Below are 18,933 nucleotides of genomic sequence, written 5' to 3'. Positions count from 1 at the left end.
ACATCCAACTAGGAAAGATCCCCATCTATTCCTTTCATATGCATCACCTCGCCTGGGGACTCGTATAACAGCCCAGCGTCTATCCAAGTGGATAGTGGACTTGGTTCGTCTTTGCTACCTCCTGGCAAAACAGCCGTTGCCTGGTCCCATCAGAGCTCACTCCACTAGGGCTCTCGCGACATCTACAGCTTTTCTGAAAGGTGTGCCAATACATGACATCTGCAAAGCTGCCACGTGGGCTACCCCCAATACATTTATCAGGCACTACGCCCTCGACGTCCGACGCACCAATAAGAAGATAAACAGGTTGCTTACCAGTAACTGGTGATCTTCGAGTGGTCATCTGTGCATTCACACCACCCGCCCTCCTTCCCCTCTGCTGTCAGCTCCTAATTTTTTGATAGGTGTTGATTGGCGGCGGTGCTTTGAAGGAACTGGCGGGATCTCCGCGCCCGTCCCCTCTGGGCATGCGTGCTGGGGTTCCTGCGCATGCTCAGTGGGACTCGCGCGAAAATCCTTTGAAACATAGCTTGCTACGGCACCGGTTGGGTCAGCGCAGGCGCACTAAACCCATTGGTGTGAATGCACAGATGACCACTCGAAGATCACCAGTTACTGGTAAGCAACCTGTTTTTCTCCCTTGGGACCTGGTGACAGGGGAGACTGAGAGGCGATGTGATAACCAGCTTCAAGCTCTTGAAGGGCTGTCATATAGAGGATGGTGCAGAGTTGTTGTCTGCTGTCCCAGAAGGTCAGACCAGAGCTGACAGGTTAAATTAAACCAGAAGAGTTTTCGGCTGAACGTTAGGAAGAACTTCCTGACAGTTAGAGCAGTTCTTCAGTGGAACAGGCTTCCTCAGGAGGTGGTGGGCTTTCCTTCTTTGGAGGTTTTTAAGCAGAGGCTAAGTGGCCATCTACCAGCAAGGCTGATTCTGTGAGCTTCCTGTGTGAGTTGTGAGGGAGATCATGGGAGGGAGGGCAGGAAGGGTTGCACCAGTGCTTAGTTCTCATGGCCCTTTCTTACGTACCCAGGGGAATGCTGGGATCAGGAAGCAATTGTTCTCCAGGCCAATTTGGCCAGGGATCCTGGAGGTTTTTTTGTCGTCTTCTGGGCATGGAACAAGGGGTCACTAGGGGTGTGTGGGGGAGAGATATTTGTGAATTTCCTGCATTGTGCAGGGGGTTGGACTAGATGACTCTGGAGGTCCCTTCCAACTCTATGGTTCTGTGACTCCTGCTGCCCAGATGGTCCTTCGCGGAGCAGAAACAGAAGGCTGCGTGATCGTCTCGGCATCCAAGGCCCAGCTGCTCCAGTGCCAGCACCACCCAGCCTGGTACGGGGACACACTCAAGCAGAAGACCTCGTGGACATGTCTGCTGGATGGGATGCAATACTTTGCCACCACTGAAAGCAGCCCCTCGGAGCACGAGGATATGCAGCTCTGGCTGGAGGTGAGCAAAAGGAATGGAGACTGGGGATTCCTTCATCTGGTTTTCTTTCCGAGGGGCCAGCCATGTACCTTCTGAAACACTCAAGCAAGCTACGAAAGCAGCAGGTGGTGCTGATTCCTGGTATCTGGCATTTTGAGGTATACTGCCTCTGACTATGGAGGTTCTGTTGACAATCCAAGAGCTTAAGAAGCATCCTGCTGGACTAGAACAAAGGGCATGCTTAGTACATATTCAGTGTCTTAATGGGCCAGCCAGGCCTCTGGAAGTTCAACAGGGAAGTCGTCTTGTCCCAGTAGAATCTGATTTTCTTGGTGTTCAGAAATCACCTGGCCCTTGTTGTAAGAGGAAATGGGGTGTATTCAGAGGCAGAATTCTCTCAGCAAAGAATAGACCACGATTTGTTACTTGCATGGTTTGGGCTTACTCCAAAGACTACTGCTGGGCATATCAGGGAGCCTGGCATAGCTTTGTTATAGGAGGAGGAAATTGGATTTATACCCCACACTTCACTACCTGAAGGAGTCTCAGAGTGGCTTACAAACTCCTTTCCCTTCTCCTCCTCACAAGAGACACCCTGTGAGGTAGGTGGGGCTGAGAGAGCTCTTTTGAGAACTGCTTGTGAGTGAACGGCTCTGAAAGAACTTGTAACGGACCCAAGGTCACCCAGCAGCTGCGTGTGGAGGAGTGGGGAATCAAACCCGGTTCCCCCAGATTAGAGTCCACACTCTTAACCACTACACCACTATAGGCCCCTGCATTTCTTCCTCTTCCTTCTTCCTCCTTGCCCGCCAAGCCGCTGCTGTTCTCTTCCACTTCTTCCTCTGTCTCCAGGTCAAGAACATTGAGGAGCATCGACAGCGAAGCCTGGACTCTGTGCAGGAGCTGATGGAGAGTGGGCAAGCGGTGGGCGGGATGGTGAGCACCACCACAGGTCAGTGTGCCAGAGGAGAGTGAGCAGGCCCGGGCAGAAGAAGCAGGGCCTGCGATTGACCAACGGGGAAAGTCCTCCGTCTGCTACACTTGGGGCTCCCGGCCCTACCCCGTGGCCCCGATCTGGCAGGCACTGTTCCTCTGGGCCCTTCGGTTTCACGGGGCCGTCCCCAGGAGCCCGGCCGTAACCCTGCATCTGTTCCTCGTTCCCCCCCAGACTGGAACCAGCCCCACGAGGTCCAGCCGACACAGCAAGTCCAGCGGATCATCTCACGGTGCAGCTGCCGGATGTACTACATCAGCTACAGCCACGACATCAACCCGGAGCTGGCTGCCCAGATCAAGCCCCCCCAGCTGCCCGCCAACCCAGACAAGGACGACCTGCTGAAGAAGCAAGAGGGTGCGGTAGCAGGGGGGCAGGAGTGGGCACACCAGGCCCCGTAGCTAACGTGGGGCCCCCCCGCTGTTTTTGTGGGCCCCTCCCCCGATCCTCAGCTCCCCCTCCCTCCAGCCCCCTCAGCCCCTGATCGATCTGAGCCAGCGTCTCCCCCTTTGAGCTCATCTGCGATGAGACGAGTCTCTTTAGGACCCAGCAGCAACCGGTGGTTGACTGAGTCACACACACATTGGTTGGATCGCAGCAGTTCGCTCCTCCTGTTGGATTTTCTGCTCCAGGCTGGTAGGCTCAGGGAAGGAGTGAGGGAGGAGTAATGCCAATAAAGAGGTGTTGGGTGGGTGGGTGGGTGGGGGGGAGGGGGTGGGAGAGGAGGAGGTCCTCAGAGGAAGGCTCTAGTGGGGGCTGTGTGGGTGCAAGCCAGGCAGACCCCCCCTTGCCCTGGAGCCGTTGATGTAATTAGCTGGTGCCCCCCCCAAGTCCCCCTCCCCCAAAAATCCCTAGCTATGGGGCTGGGGCACACCTGGGAGGTTGGCCCCTTGGGGGGGGGCGGTGCATAGACAACTCTTCCCTCCTAATATATATTGGTCAGGGTGGGAGAGAGGAAGACAATGATGGTGTGGGCACCAGGAGAGCCAGAGAGGGAATGCAAGGGGCAGGGACGGATCTGATCCAGAATAGCCTTTTTCTTTTTTTAATGGAGTGCGCAGAGGCCATGGCTCTCCCCTCTTGTGGTTCCTCGCCTACCCCCCCCCCCCCCACCTGTGACTCAGAGGACCTGGGTCTGAACATGAAAGTTTCATTCAGCCATCATAGCTACTAGTGACTGATGGCTCTGTCTTCCATGCATTTAACGAATCCCCCTTTTAAAGTTTGTATATATGTCCTGTGGCAGGGAGTTCCACAAGTTAAATACTGTATTCTGTAAAACAACAACAACAACAAAAGATAAATAACTCTCCAGAATGGGGTCCAGCTTAAAGTGTGTCGTGATTTTCTGCACAGAGAATTGTTTTTTTAATTGCATGCAGTTAAAGTAGTCCTCCTGATCTTCAAAAATTAGGTTTACAGTTTTATTTCGGTTTTCCCTTTAAATACTGAGTCAGCATCAGGAAGTGGCTTATTCCAGCTAAAAAGGTGGCCTTGGGTGGAAGCTGAGTTCCTCCCTGCCTGGACTCTATCCCACCATGATCCAGATGGTTTCCAAGATCCCCCCAGCTCCTAACAGTCAAGTTCCACACACTAATGTTCCCTCTGATTTCTTCCTCCTTGCTGAGCAGAGCAGTTCACACCCTGAGCGGAACAGAACTGCTGCAATCTTTAAATGGGCAGAGCAAGACCCTGCGCGGCTCCAGATTGCCGCTGAGTGGGGCTTCCTGGGTTAAGGAGCGGCCGATCACGCACACAGCTTAGAGGGAACCCTGCACACAACCCCCTCCTCACAGCACACAAACCAGGAGAACTCAGTGGCTTCTTTCTTGGTAATTTAAATGGCAGAGGTCTGTTCCCCCCCCCCCCTTGATCTCGCATTCCTCGCTAACTCTGTGTGCGGGTGTCCTCAGAGGCTCGTGGAAATGGGCTCTGCGGAAAAGCAGTTCTGTTCTTGGGCCTGCATTTTTATTTAATTTTTCTCTTTTTTCTATGCAGCGAAAGTTCTGTCTGCGGCAGTCGGCTCAAACGTGCCGTTTCCACGGGGTGCCTCCCAGCCAACCTCCCCTTACTCTTCCTTTGTTCCCTCCCTTGCTGCTTCCAGGGGCCGCGGACACCTTCACGCTCATCCATCATGACCTGGAAATCTCCACCAACCCCGCGCAGTATGCCATGATCCTCGATATTGTCAACAACCTGCTCTTGCACGTGGAGCCCAAGCGAAAGGTGCTCTTGGGGGGGGGGGACACTTCCCCTGCTTTCCCGACTCCCAGGAAGGGTCGCAGCGCTTTGATGGGGGGCAGTTTCCGTGGGAGGAGACTGGGTGGCGTGCAATGCTCCCTCTAAGCTGTAGGGTCCTGTGAGCAAAAACTCTACTTCGTGAGCCACTAACATTAAAGATGTGAGCGAGTGATTTGGCCACTGCATAAATCAGTTTGCTCTGGAGCCCTCCTTCCTGAGCGAAGACAAAAATGCGTGAGCCGGAGGCTGGAAAACTGTGAGCTGGCTCACACTAACTTGCCTTAGAGGGAACACTGGCTGGTGTGTGCAGCAATGTTCCCTCTAAGCTGTAGGGTCCTGTGAGCAAAAATTCTACTTTGTGAGCTTCTGGCATTAAAGTTGTGAGCGAGCAATTTGGCTACTGCCTAAATCAGTTTGCTCTGGAGCCCTCCTTCCTGAGTGAAGACAAAAATGTGTGAGCCAGAGGTTAAAAAACTGTGAGCTAGCTCACACTAACTCAGCTTAGAGGGAACACTGGTGTGCAGTAGTCTCTGTGGCCTCAGGCTGTGGAGAGATTCAGGTTCCAATCCCCGCTCTACTTGCTGGGGGACCTTGGGCCAGTCACAGGGTCTCCGCCTATCTCGCAGGATTGTTTTTTTGGGGAGGGGAAAGGAAGCCACTTTGAGCCGCTGAAACGAAGGATGAGCCAGGTGGTCGGCCATGTTGATCTGAAGGAGCAGAACAACGTGTGAGTCCAGGGGCCCCTTAAAGACCCACAAAGGTTTATTCAGGGTATGAGCTTTCGTGTGCGTGCACACTTCCTCAGATACATTGGAATGGCAAGTAAGGTTCAGACATAGCCAGCGAATGAACAGCAGTGACCATGTTAATTTGCTGCTCATTCTCTGGCTATGAGTTTGAACTTTACCTGCCATTCCAATGTATTCAGAAAAGCATGCACGCACACGAAAACTCATACCTCGAACACACCTTCCTTAGTCTTTTTTTTTCTTTTCTTAATTGATATTTTATTATTTTCCAGGTAACATGCTTGCAACACGCATCTCATACATTTTAGAACACTATACATAGTATTACATCATATTATACACAGTATCACTGGCAATGTCTGCTTAGTATATGAGTATTGAGAAGAAGAAAAAATTTCCCCCCGTCATTGCCGGTGATTGCTTGAAAAACTATTTATTATCTTCTCCTTAAACTCCTAAACAAATAATACATGATTAATAAAGTGATAACTGGAATTAACAGAGTTATCTCAAGTTAGGCTTTACCCATATATCAGAGGCTATTTCTCATATATCCTAGCTGTCATCTTTTATGCCTTTTGATTACTTTTACTTCCTTGGTCTTAATGGTGCCAGTGGACTCTAAATTTGTTCTGAAACGAAGGACGGCCGTCACGCGTCTGCAAACAGGGCTGCCGGGCTCTCCCTTCGCTAACACCAGCCTTTCTCTCCCCACCCCCAGGAGCACAGTGAGAAGAAGCAGCGCGTTCGCTTCCAACTGGAGATCTCCAGCAACCCCGAGGAGCAGCGCAGCAGTATCCTGCACCTCCAGGAGGCCGTCCGCCAGCACGTGGCTCACATCCGGCACCTGGAGAAGCAGATGTACTCCAACATGAAGGTGACCAACCTCCCCGTGGCCAGGGTGACTTGGCCACCCTATATAAGAACATAAGAGAAGCCAATGTTGGATCAGGCCAATGGCCAGTCCAACACTCTGGCACACAGTGGCCAAAAATACCAGGTGCCACCAGGAGGTCCACCAGTGGGGCCAGGACACTAGAAGCCCCTCCCACTGTTGCCCCCCCCCCCGGCAAGCACCAATAATACAGAGCATCACTTGCCCCAGCCTGAGAGTTCCTCTCTATACCTTGTGGCTAATAGCCACTGATGGACCTCTGCTCCATATGTTTATCCAGTTCCCTCTTGAAGCTGTCCATGCTTGTAGCCACCACCGCCTCCTGTGTCAGTGAATTCCATGTGTTAATCACTCTTTGGGAGGGGGTGAGGGGTGGACTCTGCTCGACTCTCCCCCCCGCCCCGGTGACACCTTCCTTTTCCCTCCCCCTGGCAGTCCCTGCAGGGCGACAGCAGGAATGAGGCTCTGCTGGAGGCCAATCAGCAGTTGCAGCAGCAGTTGAGCAGGGAAAAGGCCGAGCTGCAGCGTGAGAGCGAGGAGCTGAACATCCTCATCAGGTACAGGAGCGGGATGGAGGGAAGCAGGCATGGCTGAGATTGAGGCTCCCTTGGGAGAAGAGATGGAGGCCATCTAGTCTGGCTTCCCTGCTACCAGCAGCGGCTGAAAGAGGTCTTAGTCTTTCCTTTGAGAGCTTCCCCGGCTCTGCTTAGCTCAAGCCAGTGGCCAGATGGCACGTCATGAGGATTTGGAACATGGCCTGGCACATGACTAAGAGAGTTAGCGTGGTGTAGCAGTTCAAAGTGTCGGCCTAGGATCCGGGACGCCCAGCCTCGAGTCCCCATTTGTGCCGTGGAAGCTCGCTGGGTGACCTGGAGCCAGTCACACACACTCAGCCCTAACCTATTTATTTATTTAATCAGATTTATACCCCGCCCTCCCAGCCTAGGCCGGCTCAGGGCGGCTTACATAAAATCAGCAAAACATTTGGTAATATAATAAAACATTTAAAATAGTATTAAAACAATTGCAAGTTCCCTAAAGTGCTAGATTGTAATAACAACATTCATGATGGCTTCCATCAGCTGTCTCTCTTCCCAGGCCGGCTCGCAGGTCTTCTATAGATGTCTTCAGTGTCTTTCTGGCTGTTGGTACAGGCTGTTAGGGCACATTCCAGGGCAGCGGGCTTCTATCCTAGCTGTTAGTGGTGGTGGCGACGCCAAAAGCCTGGCAGAAAAGCTCCGTTTTACAGGCCCTGCAGAACTACCTCACAGGGTTGTTGTGAAGATTAAAAAGGAGGAGAGGTTGTGAGCTGCTTTCGATCCCATTTGGGGAGAAAGGTGGAGTTCAAAAAAAACCCCAAACTGTTGCGTTGAGCTGGGGGGGGGGGGCAGGAGCAATGCTCCCTCTAAGCCGTGGAGTGTCTTGTGAGCAAAAATTCTACTTTGTGAGCTACTGGCATTAAGGTTGTGAGCGAGCAATTTGGCTACTGCATAAATTAGTTTGCTCTAGAGCCATCCTCCCTGAGTGAAGACAAAAAAGTGTGAGCCGGAGGCTAAAAAACTGTGAGCTAACTCACACTAACTCAGAGGGAACACTGGGCGGGAGGGTGGTGTCGTCCTCCTGCCAGCGCTAAGCTTGGCTAACCACAGCGGTGCACGTGCCTCCTCCCTTCCAATCTCCAAGCCTCTCCCCACACCGGCTTGTCCTCTTGGCACTGGCCTCCTTGCAGGTGCTTTAAAGACTTCCAGCTTCAACGTGCCAACAAGATGGAACTGCGCAAGCAGCCCGAGGACGTCAGCGTGGCCCGACGCACCGAGTTCTACTTTGCCCAGGCCCGCTGGCGCCTCACCGAAGAGGACGGGCAGCTGGGCATCGCCGAGCTGGAGCTCCAGCGCTTCCTCTACAGCAAGGTAGCACCCAGGGTGGGGAAGCAGGGAGGGCGCGGGACGGCAAGAGGCGGGCACCATTGGCCTAACCATTCTTTTGCAGGTGAACAAATCGGATGACACCGCCGAGCACCTCCTGGAACTGGGCTGGTTCACCATGAACAATCTCCTGCCCAATGCGGTTTACAAGGTGGGTTGAAGTGGGGAGGACCAGGATCTGAAGCCAGAGTGGTGGTGGTGGTGGAGGTGATGCACGCACCAGAGTTGAGCCCCAGAAGTCTTACAGAATGGCAAAAGTGTAACAATAAAAGCAATGTGTGGGAATGTCTGGAGCTGCCCTACGCAGCTTCAAACCCTCGCTCCCTCCGAAGAGGAGGACTGGCGGTGGTTGTCCAGGGTCTCTAGCATGAAGAAGTCTTTCCAGACACCTGAGATCCCTTTAGTCAGGGATGCCAAGAACAGAGCCTGGGCCGATCTGCAGGCAAAACACGTGCTCAGCTCCTCTAAGGAGAGTAGTTCCGAGCGTACCCAAACGTGCCTTTCCTTTCACAGGCCACGCTAGCCTACCTGGGCAATAATAATAATAATAATATATAATTATAATTAATGTTTTTGATTTATTGATCGCTCTTTCCCACATACCTGCGGGCTCAGAGCGATTTACAGTTACTCTTGAGGCAGTTGGACTAACAATATTTGTGGGGATAGGGAAGACAAACATACAGCATTAATTACACACACATTGCAGCTAGCCGGGGTTCATCTGCGGGCTGGGTCAGTCGTGTTCCTACGGCATCTTGTCGGCTGGTTGATGACGTCTGGCTTCTTGATGTTGTGCAGCCACACACTGCCACCGCCTGGCCAACTTGCTTCACTACAGGGAAGCCGACACAGTTCTTTCGTCTTTCTGGTCACCGCGGCTCAGCAGTTGCCTCGGCAGCTAACACCTTCCCAAAGGGAGGGGTGTGCCCACCCCCTTACGGGTGGTCCCCAATTTATCTACTCGCCGAAGCTTTCGAATCGCTGGGTAGACGATGAGCTAGGACAAGGCTTGGTTGCTCACACCAGCACACTTTAGGAAGCTGGCGCCTTTGAAATGGTTTGTGGGAGGGCTTCTAATGTCCTGGCCCCACTGGTGGACCTCCTGATGGCACTGGTATTTCTGGCCACTGTGTGGGCCTTTGGCCTGATCCAACATTGGCATCTCTTATGTTCTTATGTCTTATTAGCCTTTTTTCTTCGCAAGCTCCACCTTCTCTATGTTGCCTTGCAGGTGGTGCTGCGGCCCCAGAGCGCGTGCCAGTCCGGGCGCCAGCTGGCCTTGCGCATCTTCAGTAAAGTCCGGCCTCCGGTGGGAGGCATTTCCATCAAAGAGCACTTTGAGGTGAGGGAGGGAGGGAGGGGGAGAGGTAGGACCCCGCCCTGCCCCGCCTGTCCTCCGGCACATGCATCCGGCCAGGGGAGGCTGTGATCTAACTGCGGCCGCCGCTGTCATCCCGGCAGGTGAACGTGGTGCCCCTCACCATTCAGCTGACGCACCAGTTCTTCCAGCGGATGATGGGCTTCTTCTTCCCGGGGCGCAATGTAGAAGAGGAGGAGGTGGGGGACGAGGAGGACAAGTCGAAGCTTGTGACAACAGGTGAGCTACCAGGACATACATACCCCCCCCCGGCTCCTCCTGGAAGCAAAAGCGACACGTGGCGCCAAAATGCAGCTTGTTCAGGCCTCCCAGTGCTCTGGTTAGCCACTGGTGTGGACCAGGATGCCCGACAAGATGGACCTCTTTGCTCAGCCCAATTGAGCTGCTGTTGTGCTGTTCTGTTCAAACGGTGCTTGGGGATCTCTCACTTGGGAATGAATGGCCAAAACACAGCAGGGAGGAGGCAGTAGCAAGCCATCCCTGTAGGGTCAGCAGAGAGAGAAGTAAATTAGTAGAGAGAAACGAATTACAAGCTTCTCTGTGCGCCCAAACACGACCCGTCTGCAGAGGAGGTGCCTGCTGCGTCTCTGATCTCTTGGTCCCTCTGAACCAGTCTTCCCTCTAAGCTGAGTTAGTGTGAGCTAGCTCTCACAGTTTTTTAGCCTCCGGCTCATGCATTTTTGTCTTAGGAAGGATGGCTCCAGAGCAAACTAATGTATGCAGTAGCCAAATCACTCGCTCACAACTTTAACGCCAGTAGCTTGCAAAGTTAGAATTTTTGCTCACAAGACTCCACAGCTTAGAAGGAGCATCGCTCCGAACTCCCTGCTTCAGTTGTGGGAGATCTCCTTGTGCACCTGGGGCGGTGGCATTATCGTGGCAGCTTCAGCTCTTGCCATGGGAGGCAGTTTGAAATCTCGCTGCTCCTGTGGGAGGGACCTGCTGGGGATTGACAGCCTGGGTCCTTCTGCCTTGCGCAGGGATGCCGGTGGTGAAGCCGCGGCAGCTGATGGTCTCCGAAGACTCTCTGGGGCCGGGGAAAGGCATGGCCCAGGGACTGAACCGAACATCGGGGGTTAGGCGCTCGTTCCGCAAGACGCCCGAGGTAACTGCCCTGTTAACTCTGAGCTGGTGGAGTTTGGAAGGTGGGCGGAGTTTGGGGGTGGCCAAGCTTGGCTGGAGGGATCCCCATAGCCTACATTATGACGAAACCTGAGCGTCGAGCATTTCTGTATATGTCCAGCACACCTGTAAAGAAACAGTTTATACATCCTGTAAGTAAACAGAAAAACCGGGTAGCGTTCTGGAGCTGCTGTGGTCCCTTCTTTCTCCATAGCACCTCCACAAAAGGGGCAGCAACGTGGGTGGGAGAAGCAACTGTGGAAACCTGGGATATCTCGCAAGGAGGTGAGGGAGGACAAGCAGGCACGTGTGTAAGGCCCGGAAAGTGGGGGGGGGGGGGGGGGGTTCTCGCTCAGTGGCAGAGTGGCTGCTTGGCCTGCAGAAAGTCCCCAGCTCAGTCCCCAGAATCTAGCGAAAAGGCTCAGGGAGGAGGAGAGGGGACAGACCGCTCTTTATGCCCCTGGAGAGCTGCTGCCAGTCAGAGTAGACAATACCAGAATCGACCAAGGCTCTGACTCAGTGGCCGCATGTGTTCATCCGAAGAGGGGACCAGGTGCAGGCAGCATATTTGGTGTAGTGGTTAAGAGCGGCAGGCTCTAATCTGGAGAGCCGGTTTTGATTCCCCACTCCTCCACACGAAGGTGATCCTGGATCAGTCACAGCTCTCTCAGCTCCGCCTGCCTCCCAGAGTGTCTGCTGTGGGGAGAGGGAAGGGAAGGAGACTGTAAGCCGCTCCGAGACTCCTTCGGGTAGTGAAGGGCAGAGTATTAAACCAACTCTTCTTCTTTTCCAGAGCCAGTTTGGTGTAGTGGTTAAGTGCGCGGACTCTAATCTGGGAGAACCGGGTTTGATTCCCCACTCCTCCACTTGCACCTGGCTGGATGACCTTGGGCAAGTCATAGTTCTGGCACAGCTGTCCTTGAAAAAGGGCAGTTTCTGTCAAGAGCTCTCTCAGCCCCACCCACCTCACAGGGTGTCTGTTGTGGGGAGGGGAAGGGAAAGGAGTTTGTGAGCCGCTCTGAGACTCCTCTGGGTAGTGAAGGGCGGGTTATAGATCCAATCTCTTCTTCTTCTTCCTCATGCTGAGGCTTTTAGGGCTGGCTGGCCGGCTGGCCCAAGGCCCCTGCACAAATTAAGGGGGCTCAGCCAGCCGGGACGGTGCCCCCCTCGACACAGCACTTCACTGCATTGTTGTCTGTCTCCAGCATCCAGTGGATGACATTGACAAGATGAAGGAACGAGCTGCTATGAACAACTCCTTCATCTACATCAAGATCCCCCAGGTGCCCCTGTGCGTCAGCTATAAGGTGAGTGAATTGTTTGGAGATGCACCAGGGTTTTATTTTCCTGGCTGGGTCTCAGACCCTGCTTCCACATACCGCTGGCCACAAATAACACCCGCCAAGGGAAGACCATCAAGAATTTAGAACTATGCATCATCAGAATTGCATATTACGTTCATTAAAGTACAAGGATGGCTTAGTGGTCATAACCCAAAGTTACTTTCTGTTTTGGTGTCGATGGACACTATTCACGTATGGAAATTACAGAGGAGAGCCCCACTCTTGGTTTCTGAACAAGTTCTTTTTGTAAACAATGCCTAATTGTTATGAGCAGTCTGTTGGATGTGTGTTTATACGTTCTATTTGGGTTACATGACCACTAAACCATCCTTGTACTTTAATGAATGTAATGCACAATTTTGATCATATATAGTTGTGAAGTGTTGACGGTCTTCCCAGGCTGGGTGTTATTTGTGGCTATATTTGTACGCGAAGGGTTCTCTATTGTCTTTGGCTCCACATACCACTGGGCACGAGATGGACCCAGTCACTCTGGGTCCTTCACCTCAAAGTGCTCTTTGATGGAAATGCCTCGCACCGGAGGCCGGACTTTACTGAAGATGCGCACTCAGCTTGGAGCAAAAGGAGTTCCCAGCTGCACATCATCCTCGTCGGGCTCTTTGCGTTAACAGTGGCTTACAGCATGTGCCACAGCCCTTCCTACCTTCCGGGCCCTTCCTCTCTTTGGGTGGGGAGCGGGGGCTGTCCAGGCAGGCCAGTGGCCTTGACCCGCTGCCTCCTGTCTCTGTCTCAGGGGGAGAAGAACAGCGTGGACTGGGGGGACCTGAACTTGGTGCTGCCATTCTTGGAGTATCACAACAACACGTGGACCTGGCTGGACTTTGCCATGGCAGTGAAGCGGGACAGTCGCAAGGCCTTGGTAGCACAGGTAATGCGGAGGCATGTGGAATGTGGGGCTGGCTGCAGGGCTGGAGAACGAATGGCCCAAACGCAGCGGGAGGGAGCCGGTAGCAAGCCATCTCTTGAAAGGTCAGCGGATGAGTGGCAGAATCGCAGGGAGTGGCCTAGAAGGCTGGACATTTGCCAGCATGGCAGGGCTTGTAGGGGGTGTTCCTAAGAACCTAAGAAGCCCTGCTCCTGGAGATCAGACCAGTGGTCCATCTAGTCCAGCATCCTGTCTCACGCAGTGGCCAACCAGTTTCTCTGGAGGGCCAAGAACAGGGCATAGAGGCCGAGGTCTTCATAAGAACATAAGATGGTCCATCTAGTCCAGTGGTCCATCTAGTCCAGCATCCTGTCTCACGCAGTGGCCAACCAGTTTCTCTGGAGGGCCAAGAACAGGGCATAGAGGCCGAGGTCTTCATAAGAACATAAGATGGTCCATCTAGTCCAGTGGTCCATCTAGTCCAGCATCCTGTCTCACGCAGTGGCCAACCAGTTTCTCTGGAGGGCCAAGAACAGGGCATAGAGGCCGAGGTCTTCATAAGAACATAAGATGGTCCATCTAGTCCAGTGGTCCATCTAGTCCAGCATCCTGTCTCACGCAGTGGCCAACCAGTTTCTCTGGAGGGCCAAGAACAGGGCATAGAGGCCGAGGTCTTCATAAGAACATAAGATGGTCCATCTAGTCCAGTGGTCCATCTAGTCCAGCATCCTGTCTCACACAGGGGCCAACCAGTTCCTCTGGACAGCCAACAACAGTTGCCTCCTGGCTCTGGGATTCAGAGGTTTAGTGCCTCTGAATGTGGAGGTTCCTGCTTAGAGTCTCATTGCTGCCAAGAATTCACTAGCCAACCGCCACCTTCTTGGCCTCAGAAGCCTTACGCAGCAGTGTGGGGATTGAATATTCCAGTGCCATTTCAGGGCAAAGAGTAGCAACTTGTTTAGATTAAGATACTGATTGGGAGCGGAATGTTAAAGGACAACCTTTCCTCAAAAGCAGCAGCAGCTGAGTGGAAAGAGAGGAAGACTTTTACTTCCAGTCTCCACTGGAATGAATTTTTTGTGTAGCTGTTAGTCATGGGAAAGTCCGCGGGGGCTGTTAGTAAAGTAAAGAATTTTGGGTGACAGGTCTTGGGAAAGGCTCTCTATACTTAAGCTCCCAGAGAGCTGTGTCCACACACAGCTTTGGGTGAGAGAAGCCAGTAGCTACAAGGCAGCTTTCTATGTTTCTATATTATTTCAGAGGTAACAACCCCCCCCCCACCTGCTCCACACAGGTTATTCTGATGTTTATTTATTTTACACATTATTTATCGTAGTTACACACAGGATAATATAATATAAAATATGTAACCACATTGATACAACAGGTATGCAGACCAATTGGGCAATCCCCCTAAATACTAGTATCTAAATTTTCAATCCACTCAATTGCAGCTGGGGAGAATTCAAAGAGCTCTGTCACATCTCCATGGAAAGCATGACGCTCACATTCCTGTGGCAGATGGAAAATAATTTGGCGGGCTAAACCACAATCACATTTGGGTCATGGTATTTTGCCCCAGTTTAAACAGCAGGTCTGCACAACTTCCAAAGCCTGTTCGTATTCTATTAGTTTGTATTCTTTATGTGGCAAGTCTAATCCTGAGGGCCTCTTGTTGGTATTTTATCAGGCTGTGGATATCGAGTGGAACTGATTGCATCCATGTTCTCAGCCATTAATTCCCTAGATTGAAATTTTGTGGTTGCAGGATTTGTGCAGATCTGATCGCTGGTATTTTTACACAGAAGATGCAGAATCTAGCATAGTGGCTGCATTTCTTCCATGGTGGGGCTTGAGGGGCAGGATTTGAGCTGGGCTTCCCCCCCCCCAGCCTTTCTGGCTCCCTTTGAATCCCGTCCGCCTGCCCTTTGCAGGTCATCAAAGAGAAGCTGCGTCTCAAGCCGGCCGCTGGCTCAGAGTCCCGGGGGAAGCAGGAAGGCAAGCTGGAAGGCCACATCCAGCAGCAGGAAGAAGACGAGAAGGCCCGGCTGCTGATTGGCTTGAGCGTTGGCGAAAAGAATCCCGGCAAGAAGTCCATTTTCAGCAGGCACAAATAAGACTGCGCACACAAGCCCCACCCCGGCTGGCCAGGGAAGGAGGGAGAGGCGGACGTGTCTAGTAAACTGACTGTGTTCCCCCCTGGGGCCAAACACTCAGCCACACGCATCGCTTGGCCCAGCCCGGCCCCACTCTGAGCCTTGAAGGAATAGCAGGCCTGTCTCTAGTGGCGGGCCTGGAGGCCGAAGCCACATGTGCTGGGCAGGCAGACTGACCTGTTGGTGCTGCCGGAGCCTTCCCTCGACAGGCCGGGCCGGCGGGCAGCTCTATGCATTGTTGGTTGGGAAACGGGGAGCAGGAGAGTTTAAATAAGAGAGTTTATTATTTGGAGTTGCTTGTCGATCTTCCTTGTCTGATACTGGCGTAAGCAGAACCTGCTGGCCGGTGGCTGGATTCAGTTTGGCCCCCTCCGCCCTTTGGGCCTTCTCAGAGAGAGCCAGTCTTGGTGAGAAGCTTGGAGGCTGGCATGAGTCATGCACCGCTTCCTGCTCTTTGGCGCTCTTCTTGTCCTTCCAAGGAACTGTTCAGCCATCTGCATTTGAAAGGTCTCTCCAGGGACTCCTTTCCATGTGATGGTTTTAGCACAGAAATGCATTAGCAAAATAATCCTGGGCCACAGTGACACTTAACCTCCACGAGGCCAGAACGGGCATGACTTCTTAAGACAAAGATTCTCTGTTGCCTATACCTGCCTTTGGGTAGATGAAACAGGTGCTGGCGTCCAGTGTTCCCTCTAAGCTGAGTTAGTGCCAAGAGGACAAGCTGGTGGGGGGAGGGGCTTGGAGATTGGAAGGGAGGAGGCACGTGCACTGCTGTGGTTAGCCGAGCTCAGCGCTGGCAGGATGAGGACACCACCCTCCCGCCCAGTGTTCCCTCTAAGCTGAGTTAGTGTGAGCTAGCTCACAGTTTTTTAGCCTTTGGCTCACGCTTTTTTGTCTTCGCTCAGGAAGGAGGGCTCCAGAGCAAACTAATTTATGCAGTAGCCAAATTGCTCACAACTTTACTGCCAGTAGCTCACAAAGTAGAATTTTTGCTCACAAGACTCCATAGCTTAGAGGGAGCATGGCCTGTCACGAGCATCCTTAAGCATTTCAGACAGTGGGCATTTCAGACAGTGGGCCGTTCAGACAGTGGGCCTTTCTTCCATAAGACCCAGCACGTCAACAGCATTTTACACTCCAGTAGCAAATGCAGTGGGAAAGTGTACCAGTCCATTGGGGACAGGCTTGTGGGTACTCAGTGGTCTTTTCCCTTTTTGACAGGAGGTTACAGTGCCTTTGCGATGACTCCTCCTGCAGCAGAGGAGAAATTGGAGTTCCTTTTAGGGCTCTTAGCCCAGTCTTGCTGTCCCCTTTCCCCCCAGTTTTAGCAAGTGAGAAGGACAAGGAGCCCTGCATGCCCATGAGAATCCGATGTGGTGTTAGCCATTCATGTATGATGCAGAATTCTTGCATAAGTGTATTCCCGGGGTGATCCAAATTTTCATACACTTCATGTACTTTAGGAGAAGTAGGTTGGACTGACAGTGTACAGTTTTAGAGGTGGTGGGGTGATTGTTCCTCCTGCCACATTTCATTTGCCCTTTTGGGTTTTTTTTGCTAACACCACTCCTCCTGTGGGCAACCTGTCTCTGAAAGAAGATGCCATGGCTTTATAATTTATTTAGGAAATGTGAATTTCCTAGTGAGTTGCTTGTGGTTCATAGCTGTGGGACACGGGGGAAAACCAAACCACCCATGTTTATGGGTCTCTTTCACTGCTTCCAGTGCTGCACATAGTATGAATTTTTTTAAAAAAATTCAATTTATTGATCGCTCAATCCTTGCAGAGCTGCCGGCTCCGAGCGATTTACAGTTACTCATGAATTCACACGGGACTAACAATGATAGGGGTAAGGGAGGACAACATACATCTTTTTAATTCACACACATTTTCGCAGTCAACGGGGAGTTTGGTCATCTGTAAGGTTCAAATGTGTTCCGGCGTTGCTTGATGTCGTCAGCATTTTTCTCAGTCGCAGCGCAGCACTGCCACCGTCTGGCCGGAATGGCCCATTACAGGCTACTAGTATGAATTTGAATTCTTCCTCATGGTTCACTAGTGTAATGTTGCCTCCCATTGTCACCAAATTTGGGATTCCTTTCTTGCAGAGGCCACAGAGGGTTGGTTGCTTTAAGCACGCTAGGATGGAGCTTCTGGCTGCCTCAGTTAGGCAGAGAGCGCCTTTGGGGAAGAGACCCTCCACTAGGACCTGTCAGCGGAGCGCCCTTCAAGTCCTTTCTCTGCTGACCCAAGAATCTACACACACACACACACACACACACACACACACACACACACGACTTCTATCTCTTTAAGGGTGCGGATTTGTATTCCGAGGTGGGTCGCACCCGCCCTCCCTCGCTCCGTTCTCTTCTTCTCCCTCCCATTTGCTCTTCTGGCCTCGGGGAAGACGGTCCCGGCGACTGCGTGTTCTGGACCCAGGCGGGGCGCTTGCCTGGGCTGGGCGATGCCAGGCTGCCGTGTGGTGGGGGGAGGGGGCAGAGGGTGGTACTGTGCCACATGGTTTCTGTGTAGTCACGATCATGTGTCTTTGAGAGGAGGGATTACTTGCCAGACTGAAGAAGAATGTGCCATTGAACGGCAGCCCCACCGACAGGGCATTCCGGGGACGACAGGAGCTGAGGTGGTTTGCCACTGCCTTCTTCCACATAGCCACCCCTTCCTCCTCCTGAGTACTGACAGGGCTGACCCCCAAAGCTCTGATGAATCTGGGCTATTAGGGTTGCCGCGTTGCTGGTCAAGAATGCGTGGAGCCTCATCTCTGATCTCCCTGTGCCTGTTATCAATTGCCCGCGTGCCTGGAAGTTTTAAAAGCTGTTACTCCGCACAGACATACGAAGCTATGACATCCTGGGACAAAGCTGTTATCTCTCCGCTGTGCCATGCTATGAAGGTAGCCAGGCCAAAGGGATTTGCTTATAATCCTCCTAGGAATCCATTGTTGATTTAAGTAGTGCTCGCTTTCCTCTCTTAATAGCAGTGTGTATTGGGTGTGTGTGTAAGGATTCAGAACAGGGCTGGGAAAGCTGAGGGAAGGGGGGAAGATAATATAATCAGTGCTTTGACCACTACAGATTCCTGACACTTGCTTGCAAATCACTTCCTCCAACTTGCCAGGGAGGAGTCGGAAGGAGGAAAACCTGCCTAGTGTGATTACAGTCGTGCTCTCTAGAAGAGGGATTATTCCTGGCTCACGTTTGTTTAGATCCTCCTGACGGGCATTATTTTTGTGTCGTGAGAGCTCCCTTGAGGCTGGCTCTGCACCCTTCAAGGCAATTCAGATGCTTCCCCCCCCCCCCAATCTTCTGGGAGAGGGGGAAGGGGTTAAGAGTGACTTTGTAAAGCGAACCCAAGGAACGAGGCATGTTTCAAAACTGGTGTTGCCCCCCCCCCCCGCGGTAGTTTGCAGCTTGCCACCTGCCTCCCTGGCCCTAGGAGAACAGTGTGAGTGATGCACAAATCCTACAAAAGATCCTTTGAGGGCACCTCGAGGTCCCCTTGGTGCTAGAAGCCACTAAACCAACCGTGCATAGCGTTGCCAACTCTGGGTTGGGGAATAGAGATTTTGCAGGTCGGAGCTTGGACAGGGATGGGGTTTGGGGACAGGAAGGACCCCAGCGGGGTATAATGCCACAGAGGCCACTCTCCAAAGCAGCCATTTCCTCTACGGAAACTGATCTGGGACATTAATTGTAATGCTGGGAGATCACCAGGTATCCCCTGGAGGGTGGCAACGCTAGCTGCGTGTGGAGTGGGTCGGGGTGCCTGGAAGGAGGCCCCGCGGC

The 18,933-nt window shown here is 52.6% G+C and overlaps 1 protein-coding gene across 1 annotated transcript in view; it reads left to right on the top strand.

Annotated features, from left to right (window-relative positions):
- KIAA0100 (KIAA0100 ortholog) overlaps positions 1-15,379 on the top strand; it is a 61,167-nt gene extending 45,788 nt beyond the window's left edge. Inside the window, exons 27-40 of the mRNA XM_015421906.1 lie at positions 1,246-1,452; positions 2,284-2,383; positions 2,600-2,782; positions 4,530-4,651; positions 6,137-6,292; positions 6,746-6,867; positions 8,040-8,220; positions 8,300-8,386; positions 9,470-9,580; positions 9,700-9,835; positions 10,597-10,721; positions 11,944-12,045; positions 12,836-12,970; positions 14,902-15,379. Coding sequence (XP_015277392.1) covers positions 1,246-1,452; positions 2,284-2,383; positions 2,600-2,782; positions 4,530-4,651; positions 6,137-6,292; positions 6,746-6,867; positions 8,040-8,220; positions 8,300-8,386; positions 9,470-9,580; positions 9,700-9,835; positions 10,597-10,721; positions 11,944-12,045; positions 12,836-12,970; positions 14,902-15,084 — 1,950 coding nt within the window. The 3' untranslated portion in view covers positions 15,085-15,379. The remainder of the gene's footprint in view (positions 1-1,245; positions 1,453-2,283; positions 2,384-2,599; positions 2,783-4,529; positions 4,652-6,136; positions 6,293-6,745; positions 6,868-8,039; positions 8,221-8,299; positions 8,387-9,469; positions 9,581-9,699; positions 9,836-10,596; positions 10,722-11,943; positions 12,046-12,835; positions 12,971-14,901) is intronic.
- Positions 15,380-18,933: the final 3,554 nt, after the last annotated feature.

This window comes from Gekko japonicus, unplaced genomic scaffold (genome assembly GCF_001447785.1).
Source record: "Gekko japonicus isolate JY-2015 unplaced genomic scaffold, Gekko_japonicus_V1.1 scaffold21, whole genome shotgun sequence".
In the NCBI taxonomy this organism is placed as follows: Eukaryota; Metazoa; Chordata; class Lepidosauria; order Squamata; family Gekkonidae; genus Gekko; species Gekko japonicus.
The sequence above is the reverse complement of the archived record's forward strand: the minus strand, read 5'-3'. Positions and strand labels throughout refer to the sequence as shown.